This window comes from Mustela nivalis, assembly GCF_964662115.1.
Source record: "Mustela nivalis genome assembly, chromosome: 9".
NCBI lineage: Eukaryota > Metazoa > Chordata > Mammalia > Carnivora > Mustelidae > Mustela > Mustela nivalis.
Window position 1 is genome coordinate 26,716,656 of NC_139028.1, and position 12,000 is coordinate 26,728,655.

Sequence of the window (12,000 nt, forward strand, 5' to 3'; positions counted from 1 at the left end):
ATAGCAGTAAAAAGATTTCTCAACATGAGAATACTTTGAATCTGTCTCTAAACTTCTGATCTAGTCACAGAGGACAACCACCAGCCTCTAAAAAACATTCCTCCCAGGAGTGGGATGGAGATTGGCATTTCTTATTACCTGATGTTTTTATATACATCTTTCCATTAACAAGAAGGTTGGTCTTGATTGTTAAAAATAGAGCCAAAGCACTCATCAGCGAAACGCTTGAGAATTTGATGTTGGTGTTCGGACGTTGCTGTCTTGATTTCCTTCTCGAGGTCTGACTTTCTCACAGCTATGAGGAATCTCTCAGTAGTGACTGAATTTATCCTGCTGGGCATTCCCCACACGGAGGACCTGGAGAGCATGCTCTTTGTCTTGTTTTTGGGCTTCTACATCTTCACTCTTCTGGGGAACCTGCTCATCCTCCTCGCGATTGTCTCCTCCACTCGGCTCCACACCCCCATGTACTTCTTCTTGTGTCAACTCTCTGTGTGTGACATATTTTTCCCTTCTGTGAGCTCCCCCAAGATGCTCTTCTACCTCTCAGGGAACAGCCGGGTCATCTCCTATGCAGGCTGCGCATCCCAGCTCTTCTTCTACCACTTCCTGGGCTGTACCGAGTGCTTCCTGTACACGGTGATGGCCTATGACCGCTTTGTTGCCATCTGCTACCCTCTGCGCTACACGGTGATCATGAGCCACAGAGCGTGCGCCAGCCTGGCCGTGGGGACCTCCTTTTTTGGCTGCATTCAGGCCACCTTTCTAACCGCTCTCACCTTCCAGTTGCCCTACTGTGGCGCCAATGAGGTGGACTATTTCTTCTGTGATATCCCGGTGATGCTGAAGCTGGCTTGTGCTGATACCTCAGCCCTGGAGATGGTGGGGTTCATCAGTGTGGGCCTCATGCCCCTTAGTTGCTTCCTTCTCATCCTTACCTCCTACAGTCGCATTGTCTGCTCCATCCTGCAGATCCGCTCGGCAGAGGGCCGGCGCCGCGCCTTCTCCACCTGCAGTGCCCACCTCACTGCCATCTTGCTTTTCTACATGCCAGTGGTCCTCATCTACCTAAGGCCAACCCCAAGCCCCTGGCTGGATGCAACTGTCCAGATCCTGAATAACCTGGTCACCCCCATGCTGAATCCCTTGATCTACAGCCTCAGGAACAAGGAGGTCAAATCATCTCTGAGGAAGGTGCTATATCACTTGGGCTTCCTTCCTGAGCCGTTGTAGGGATAGAACGCTAGGAAAGGCTCAACCACACTTTGTAGCTTCTGTTAACAGTTTTATAGGGTTCTCACAAATACTTTTGAATCGGAAAGCACAGGTATTATTATGGTTATCTCCATTTTAGAAAGTGAGGTGGGCACCTGCGTGGCTCAGTGGGTTAAAGCCTCTGCCTTCAGCTCAGGTCATGGTCTCAGGGTCCTGGGATCGAGCCCCACAATGGGCTCTCCCTTCAGTGGGGAACCACTTCCCCCTCTCTCTGTCTGCCTCTCTGCCTACTTTGATCTCTCTCTGTCAAATAAATAAATAAAATCTTAAAAAAAAAAAAAAAAAAGAATGTGGGGACTACAAGTCCAGGAGCTTAATGTGACTTGCTGGAGGACACATGAGGAGGGAATGGTAGAATGAAGACTCTAGGGTGGGTGTTCTGGCTCTGGGACTTCTTCTCTCTTGAAGATCTCATGCTGCTGATGAAAGAAGGAAGGAGCTCTACCTAGGAAGCAGAACAAGCTGGACCTTCTGCTTCCCAGTATTTATTTTCTGCCTCCTACTATAGCCCCTCCACCTCTTCTTTCTCCCTCACCCTGGCATTTCTTTGACCTGGCTGTAGTGATTGTCTCCTCAAATTCTTGCATTGGTGAAGCCCTCCTTTTACTGGTCTAGGAGTTGTTGAAAGAAAATGGGAGGGGTGCATAGCTGAGGTTTCAAGTGACACCCTACAAAAACGTAAAGAAGTTGTGCGAAGAGAAGTCTTCCAGCTGAGGGCTGAGGTGGGTCTCTGAGTGAAGCAGAGCTTCTGACTGATGTACGGTCAGCTACAGACCCTATCAGCTGGGCTCAGACCTAAAAGCAGGTGCGGATGAGAATGTGGAAGGGACAGATGGGGGAATCCACGGAGGGGCGACTGTGCTGTGATACTCTTTGGACTTGGCTTTGTACTGCTCACTGCCACAAGGGAGTGATGTTGGGTCCATGCTATCATTGTTTTGTATCTTTGGTGTCTCTGTTTAACGAAGGGGATGAAGTTTGGTCCCCGTCACTTAATTTCTTCACTTACTTGCTGAAATATGGTAAGAATGAAAACATGCACTATTTCAGTACAGCGAACTATTGTTTTTATGACTGAATGCAATGAGGAGAATGTTCCAGTTGGGGAATACAGTTGCTATGATGTTTCTTTTCACAGTGATATAGAAAGAGGCCACAGGGAGGATGGCAATGGAAGAAGAAGGGCTTCTCGTTTGTACTTCTTAGAATGAGGGAGCAGCCAAGGAACCTGCCAGACCAGACTAGTGCCTCTGGGTCTGTGCTTTCTGCCACTGGGGTAAGGGACCTCAGTGCCTTGGATGTTCTCAGTAGACCCCAGCCTGATTCCATACTCTCCTTCCCTCCAGAATTCATTACTCTCTTGAATTTTGTGCTTATTATTCTCATTTTTCTTTAAGTTTTACCCTGTATGTTTGTGTTTCTCAAGGCCATATTGCAACTTTTTGAACTTTATATTAATTTAATTCTATTGAAATTTGCTATTTTTACTTAAATGTTACTCTTTTGACATTTATGTCTTTGCATGTGTCTGAAATTAGTTCATTACTGCCAAAGTGCAAATTCCATTGTACAGATTTATCAATGTTAACTTTCTGTTGTTTACTTATAAATAAAATTTCCACAATGTAAGAATCCTTTCATTTTAAACAGCCAGAATGTTTGGTGGGTTCTTTCTACTTTTCGATATATATAGATATGACACAAGGATACAATCATCAGTCTCTCTTTAAGACTCCCTTCTAAAAAAAAAGAGAAAATGAAATTTTTATTTAATTTGGGTTTTCCCAAAAGCAGCCTCTGAGAGAAAGGTTTGAGGATAAACAATTTTGGGGGGAAGATTATCCCAGAAAACCTGATAAAAAAGAAGGAAAGTGACGCAGGGAAAGAACAGTCAGTTAAGCAAGTGTCAATGAATGGGTTACCACTGTGAGGAACTGGGGCTCAACTGTACCAAGGATCTTCTGAAAAATGGTGTATAACAACCTCAAAGTTGTCCTACTGGGTTGCAAAAGAATCTGGGTGTATTTTTATACCAATCCTGCCCCCTATTGGTTGGTGGATGTTCTTGGGAGCATTAATTATCACAAGTATCTGGACTGCTCCATACATGTAGACTCAAAAAAAATTCCTTGGCCAAAGACCACTCCCAGGTAGAAGACGTGGAGAGTCCATGGGACCTAAGGACACTGTCTGAAGGTGACTTCTGGAGTGGGGTAAGGGACTCAGGTCCTAAGAAATGTTATGGTCATAATTCTTTTAATTCTAAACTAGTATCTTTCAAAATGCAAATCACACAATACTACTCAGCTTCTTTAGGATTTTCAACAATCATTTGATGCTTATAGGTTGAATTATAATAACTTAGTAACTAGTAAAGGATCTGTAAAATTTACAATCAGATCCAATGTTCTTTAGTCTCGTCAATGCCAAACTTTCACCCAGCGACACATATGTCTCTCTCACACACACTCTCCTTCCTAGCTAAACTGCCCTTGCTATTCCTTAAAGATACCTCTTTACATTATTTATTTGTTGTCTTGTTGTTTTAACAAACACATATGTATTGAGTAATTGCTATGCTAAACACTGAAGTCATAAAAATCTCTAAGTAATATTCTGGTTTTTTTCAAGAAGATTATAGCTAAATATGGGATGTGGATATACACATGATTAAAGTAAAACATAATAAAAAGAGAGAGGGAAAAAGCTATAAGAGCCTCTTAATGATAGAGAACAAATTGAGGGTTGAAGGTTAAGGAGAACACTCACTATGATGAGCACAGGGTATTGTATGTAAGTAATCAACACTGAATTCTACTCCTGAAACCAATATTGCATTGTATGTAAACTAACTAGAATTTAAATAAAAATATAAAAAATAAGAAAAATATAATAAATATTGAATGAAAAATATAAAATAGACTAGTAAAATGAAAGCAGAAATGATTAATCCTATAAAGATGTTGAAGATGGTTCCAAAAAACATTTCAAGTATACTTGTTCATAATTTTGTGCCTTTATAAATATATTTTCTCCTCCTGGGATTCTCTTCCTTGATTCCTCTATTAGAAAAACTTCTACTCATCCTTTAAAACCCAAGCTGAACAATTATTTTTTTGTGAAATCTCTTTATCTCAGACACAAGTTCTTATTTCTCTGTTTCAATTTTGTATTATGACAAAGTAACAATTCATCACGTGAGAAAAATTTTGACAAAGTGACCCTAAAGGGTAACAGCTAACTAGGAGCAGAGAGTTTAAGCTAGGGAGACAGAAGGGTACTTATAGTTCAGAACTACACAAGCCCTCATTTGTTGCATTAATAAATCAAAGCGTGACTTCTAGATGAGATTTTTAAAGATCTTTTTTTTGGGGGGGGGGTTAGTGGGTGGCTCAGTTGGTTAAGCATCTGCCTTTTCCTCAGGTCATGATCCTGGGTCCTGGGATTGAGCCCTGCAAGGGGCTTCCTGCTCAGCAGGGAGCTTGCTTCTCCCTCTCCTCCCTGATCATGTGCTCTCTCACTATTTCTGTGTCTCTCCCTCAAGTAAATAAATAAGATATTTTAAAAAACATTTATTTATTTTATTGAGGAGAGAGAAAGTGAACAGTAACTGGGGGGAGGGGCAGAGGGAGAGAGAGAATCTCAAGCAGACTCCGCGCTGACAGGCTCCTCCCTCTCCTCCCCAATCATATACTCTCCCACTATCTCTGTCTCTCTCTGTTGAGTAAATAAATAAGTCTTTTAAAAGATTGTTTATTTTACTGGAGAGCAAGCGAGCACGTGCACACTCACGTGACTGGGTGGAGGGGCAGAGGGAGAGGGGGAGAAAGAATCTCAAGCAGACTCCGTGCTGACTGTGTAGCCTGATGTGGGGCTCCATCTGACAACCCTGAGATCATGACCTGAGCTGAAATCCAGAGCTGGCCGCCTAACCAGACTAAGCCACCCAGGAGCCCCTCTAGATGATATTTTGTTTTTGGCTAGGACCTCAGTCTATATACATTGTTAGATGTTATTAAGCATTTACTAGGAACAGACTCATGCTCCCCTTTGAGAAAAATAGTACTAGTTTATGCTGACAGAAGTAACAAAATCAAACAAATGTGGTTTAAATTTTACCTTAACATGTATGCACTTTCTGACTTTTAACAAGTTACTTAAATAACTTAAAGTGCTGTACTTTAATTGGTAAATGTCAAAATTTAAGCCGACCTCATTGAATTGTAAGCACTGACTTGGATGTTTCCTTAAATCACCTAACACTGTATCTTGAACATGATAAATATGTTACCTTCCCCTCTTTGTTTCTTTAAAAAATGCATTTCTTTAAGTAAAAAATAGACAAAGAAAAGCAGTGTTCAGTTCACAGGATTTTTCTCTGGAAACGATTTTTCAAGACTCTTAGTGGCAGGGAGTGGCGTTTAAGAACAGTGTTTGGGAGTGTCCTGGGCTTTGTAGCCAGACAAATTGGAGTTTAAGTCTCCTCCTGGCCACTTGTCATTTGTGTGGCATTAGGCAAGCTCTCTTCACATGTATTTGGAGAAGGATGTGGTAAGTACCCAATTCATAGGGTCACTGTGAAGGTCAAATGGTGTTATCCATGCAAAGGGGCTTAGTGAGGGCTTAGCATAGAATAAGTACATGGTAATAGCCAACACTTTGTATAATATGACATTTAATTTAATACATTCATTCTATATGTTAATTTATAGTTATGTAATATTATGGATGAGGCTCTGTTTCCTATTACAGTGCTCACAATTACTTTTTATTCACTTGAAGTCACTGAAATAATGGAATTAATATTGAAATTACACAGTTTAACTCAACCTATTATCTCTTTGGGCTTTAGCGATAGCTAACATATTATAGGCAGATATAAACAAAAGCCTTGAAAGGAAACCAGACCAAAACCAGTACCAAGTAAACAAGATACAAAGTTGTCAGGAAAACCAGAAATGCTGCTGCTGCTGCTTCTAAATACTATCAGAAATAGAGAATCTGTTGAAACAATTTAAAGGAAGCTAAAACACAAGATTAAAGGTTATATTTGATTGAATGGGACTTAGATTGAAGAAGAGAGCAGACAGACTTATTGCATTATAACCATACATGGGAAGGACAAACCGAAACTTCCATCAGGACGTGTTTGAGATACCAAGAAAACATAAAAGTTTGTTGTGATTAGCGGAGATTTATAGGGCATTTGTGATGTGCTACACATGAGACTGGGTCCTCTGCATGCCCATCTAAGTTCATCCCCATAGTAACCTAAAAAGGAAGTGCTTCTTATTTTCCTGATTTCATAGTTCAAAAATATGAGATCGAAAGCTTGAGCAACCTGGTCAAAATTGCACGTGTAGTTGTGTGTGTTCTCCAGCTAGCATTCAGATCTAAGTGTGTCTCCTCTCTGTTATGGGTTGCATTGCCTTCTCCCCAGTAACATATGTTGGGAGATAGGGCTTTTGTAGAGGCGATTCAATTTAATGAGGCTGTTGGAGGTGGGCCCTAATCCAAGGTGACCAGTGTCCTTATGAGATAAGAAAAGCTGGAGACTCTGAAAAACAATCTGAGGGGTTTGAAGTGGCGGGGGTGGGTGGGTGGTGGGAGGTCGGGGTACCAGGTGGTGGGTATTATAGAGGGCACGGATTGCATGGAGCACTGGGTGTGGTGAAAAAATAATGATACTGTTATGCTAAAAATTAAAAAAAAAAAAAAAAGCTGGAGACACAGAGACTCCAAAGACGTACGTGCAGAGGAATGACTACAGGAACAGAGAGCAGGAGGATGGCAATCTAGAAGCCAAGGACACAGGCTGAAGCAGATCCCTCTCAGTCCCCTCAGTGGAAGCCAACCTTTCCAACACCTTGGTCTTAGGTTTCTAGCCTCCGAAACTGTGAGAAAATAAATGTCTGTTGTTTAAGCCACCCAGTCTGTGGTATTTTGTGACCAATAGCGCTGGGGCAACTAATACACTTCCAAGCCCAACTCTGCTCTCATGCCCCTCCTGCACAGTTTATTATCTGTGTGACTGATTTTAACACACAGTTTTTGTGTTCTTGCCTATTAACATCATTACTTGAAACTCAGAAAAATGGTCCTTGTTTCTCAAAGTAGGTAATGGAAAGTTCCAGGAAAGAAACACATTTACAAAACTTTTTCTGACACTCAAGCTACAAGATTTCTCCAAGGAAGTCACTGAGAAGAGAACTTTTTACCTAATTAATCTCAAAGGGACCCAGTCCTATGAGATGCTTCTCATGCTCATTATGACTTTGGCTTTTTTTTTTTCCCCTTTATTTTTGTTCCCCACTTGTGAGCAGTGTAATAGGGCAAAGTGAATTAATGAGACCGGAAATTGGCTCAGGAAGTGCAAAAGCCTTGTTAAAATGTTTACAGTCTGCAGTTCTCTCCGCAGTTATTATTCCAAGAAAAAACCAAGCCTGAGAGCCACACATGTAACATGCATGTAACACATATATAACTTACAGCCTTCTTGCTAGGCACAGGCTCGTGCACAGTTTCATTCACATCGGTTTTTCTAGCATTTCCAACATGAGGCTGACTCTTCCTAAATCACTGCATTGAGAGAGTATGACATTCTCTTCCTTATGAGAGTTAGTGATAAAAATGCCATTTGCTACTTAGGATGCAGTTAGATAGTGTTCACAGAATAGTGAAAACAGGGAATTTTTAACGTGAAGGTTTTAAATGGCTGCATATTCTAAGTGTAGAATCTTTTTTCTCCAAGAAGCCTCAGGGGAAACTGTCAATCACACTTCAGGGCTCAGACTTTGCCCAGCACATGGCAAAAAGCATGAATTAAAACAAGGCGGTTAGACTGAACAGCAGGGCCAGAGTAAGCAATTTGAGACTCAGGGTGAATTTCAAGCGGAAATGTAAGAGGCTCAATTTAACAACCATGACAGTTCTCATGGCTTAAATGAACGGAATACTTGATGATTGTTTCCATCAGGCATGCTGTGAAAGTTTTTCATGCCTTATGTCACCACCCTGCCAATTCTGAAATCCAAGATTTAGGGGTGCTTTACATTCTTAGTTATTCTTAGGGCACTGAGGAATTTTAAAAAAAAAGACTTTATTTACTTGACAGAGAGAGAGAGAGCGAGAGCACACAAGTAGGTGGAGGGGCAGAGAGAGAGGGAGAAGTAGACTCCCTACTGAGCAGGGAGCCCGACATGGGATCAATCCCAGGACCCTGAGATCATGACCTGAGCCAAAGGCAGACACTTAACTAATTGAGCCACTAAGGAATATTTAATTACCTGAACATACACACAAAGAAATACACACCTGCACATACATATAACAAAATCAATGGGAATAATAATAATCTTGATAAAATACTGATACTGAAATCTCTTGTTTTTAACTAAATACCATCAAAACCTCCACTAAACAAACTGTCACTATCAAAATAAAGATATGAATTCTTATGTCCCTTTAAGAGGATAGAGATGGATGAGACCTTAAATATCACCTGAAGGAATTGTCTCATTTTATATATGAAGAAACAACAGGACCAGGGAAACCCAACAATGGACATAAAATAACCCAGAACAAGAGAGAACAAAACGAGATGCTCTGCTATTCAGAGTTATTTTACTTACAGGAATGGAATATAATCTAGGATTTGGATCTTTGGCTGATTTTACCTCTCTTAGAATAAGTTTTTACAGTGTTCTTTGTATTTGTCTCATCCACCTCATAGATTGCTGGTTCCCTGAGAATACGTCCTGTATGCCCCATAGATCTTGTACCTCCTATCACTTTCTTCCCCCTGCTGTGGTTCAGTACAGGCCTGAGTACAGTTGAAAGACTCCCAGGATTTCTGATATGCAATTGGATATTGTCCTATAAATGATACCCTCGTGTAGTGTGAACCTCAGTCCTCTGCCAGTTTCATTATGTTTTCCTTTTTATGTCATGATTATTAAATAGAACCTTTGTGCTGGAAGGGGCCTCAAAGATCCCTTATAGAAATACCTCTCCCCAAAATGAGGAAAGAGGCCTATATAGCTAAATGATGGAATGGAAATGAATGTACTACATAGGGAGTTCTGTCCTCCATCCAGGCATCTGAAGCCTAAATATGTTTTCTCCTATTTTAATTAAATGAAGTATTAATTTAGCAAACATTGTTTGAGGATCTATTAAGTCACTCAGCTTCATGCTATGGAGAACAAAAGAGAGAATGAGACAGAGATCTTCATGTAATTAACCTATAAAACAAGTTATATATTACCTGCCAAGAGAACTATAGTTAAAATACTAAGTAGGTTCAAATGAGAGGTTAATTTGATCTGGAAATAACAGGGGAAGCCTAAAGGAAGAGCAGCATATAAACTGGGTCTTATTGGCTGACAGTATTTAAAAATTGGGGCATAGGGTAACCATTGGAGGAAAATTTAGGAGAGGCTAAGATAAACAAATGTCAAGGAAATAAGAAAGATTTCACTTTTTTTCTTTAGCTAAGAAAATCATTAGCATATAATAATAGATATTTATAATACATTATCTTATTATTACAAAATAATGTGAATTATTATTATATATGAGATTTATGTAGACACAATATATGTGTATGCATATAATGTGATACATTATTTTATTTCATGCTAAATATAGTATTTTTATAGTATTAAAATATTTATGGCATAGTGTTATATAATATATAATATATTTATGTTCATTAAAACACAATATATTTATGTTCATTATGTTCATTTATGTTCATCATGCCAAAAGCATTGGCTCTATTGTCAGAATCTAAGGAAAAAGAAACAGCAGGCTTAAAACTAATTAGACTACCTCTCTCTGCGCTCCTTTCTGCCTTCGGTTTCCATGGAGACCTTATAGCAAGGACCCTGTGAGTCAGCAACCAACCAAAGCAGGTTTGCTAAATCCTCTGAAATGAGGTGTAAGCTTTAAGGTCAGTGAAAATATTGCAAGTAAAATAACGGGCTGGTCAGACAATTTCCAAAGTCCATTGAAAGTAATTAGGCCTATTATCTTGTAAATCTCCTCTTAGCCATTGTACTCTTAGGCCTTTGATTGACTCTCTCTCTATATATATCTGATGTCACTGTGTGTCTCCTGGGGAGCCACAGTTTCAAACACACTGATGATTTCAAACATACTGAGAGGATGATTTCAAACAACTGAGGGGATATATGGAGGGTAAACAGCAGTTCATATGCTACAAACCTTCCTTCCTTCCTTCTTCTCTCTTTCTTTCTTTCCTTAAATTTTTATTTAAATTCAGTTTAGTTAACATATAGTGTATTCTTAATTTCAGGGTAGAGTTTAGTGATTCATCAGTTGCATAGAACACCCAGTGCTCATTCCGTCGGTGTCCTAACACCCATCACTCAGTTACACCCAGGTACCTCCCCTCCAGGAACCCTCAGTTTGTTCCCTGTAGTTAAGAGTTTCTTACGGTTTGCCTCCCTCTCTATTCTCATCTTATTTTATTTTTCCTTCCCTTCCCCTATGTTCATCTGTTTTGTTTCCCATTTGCAATGACGTGGATAGAGCTAGAGGGTTTTACACTGAGCAAAATAGTCAGAGAAAGACAAATACCATATGATTCCATGCATGTATGGAATTTAAGAAACCCAGTCTATTTTAAACCTTCTGCCCCTCACCCTTATTTCCCTGGAACGGATTCTAAACTCTGAGACTTACTTAACACTATAGTACTGGTGGGTAGGAAGGTCCACTCTCCCACTTTGATACACCTTCTCTTGGCCTCTTCTGATATGCACAATGCTCTGTGGTGGGATTGACCCATTCCTGTTATGGATTTTTAACAGGCTTTATTTCACTTCATTTACTTATTTAATGTCTGTATGTTCGTATAAAGCTATGTGGTGACCGTTGCCGGAGCCTGGTCCTCTGCACCAGACTCCGGTGTAGGTCTTTACAAGATGGTCCGTGAATTCCTGATAGGGAATCTGGGTGGACACAGTCTTCAGAGGTTGGGGTAAGATAGCTGTAGGTCTGGAAAATGACATCAGAAGTGGCCTAGGCCGAGCTGCCCTTAGGGGAGAGTGCAGCAGTCATTAATAAAGGCCATCATTTGGCTTTCTGGGTGCAGGAGCTGAGACAATGCCAGTGCCTCTGTAGGTAGGGGTGAGATGCCCAAGCGCAGAGCCACAGCGGCCCATCACGTTGGTGGGGCAGTTTGGAGCTTGCCCATCTTGTTCCCCACCAGCCTCCACACTGACATCCAATACAGACACTGCTTTGGATTGATGACTTTTCTTTGAAATGTAAATGCCATAGTTACTTTAAAATTTAACTAACTAACCAGTAAACATAACACGCTGATAATTTTTAAAAGGTCATTTTAAAAAGAAGTAAAATTACAACAAAGGGTAAGAAGGATAATTCAAATGATGTTTGAATATACCTTGAGTAATACAATCAAGCTGACAAATAAAGCATTTAAGATACACAAATCTAATATTTTTCTTTAATTAAATTTGGTATCAATTATCAAGTTTCAAGAAGGAAAAAACCCCATAACCCATTGGAACAAATGATTGCCATTAGAACTGTATCAGTTCTATGGGCTTTTTTTTTCTTTAAGATTTTATTTATTTATTTCACAGCGAGAGAGAGAGAGAGAGAGAGAGAGATCACAAGTAGGCAGAGGCAGGCAGAGAAAGGGGGAAACAGGCTCCCCACTGAGCAGAGAGC

At 40.3% G+C, this 12,000-nt stretch overlaps 1 protein-coding gene across 1 annotated transcript; it reads left to right on the top strand.

Moving 5' to 3' along the window:
• Positions 1-297: 297 nt before the first annotated feature.
• On the top strand, positions 298-1,233 carry LOC309841016 (olfactory receptor 10D1B-like; the record flags this gene model as incomplete). Its single annotated transcript, XM_082683821.1, has 1 exon — positions 298-1,233. The coding sequence occupies one exon, from the start codon at positions 298-300 to the stop codon at positions 1,231-1,233; it is 936 nt and encodes a 311-aa protein (XP_082539947.1).
• Between the last annotated feature and the right edge of the window lie 10,767 nt (positions 1,234-12,000).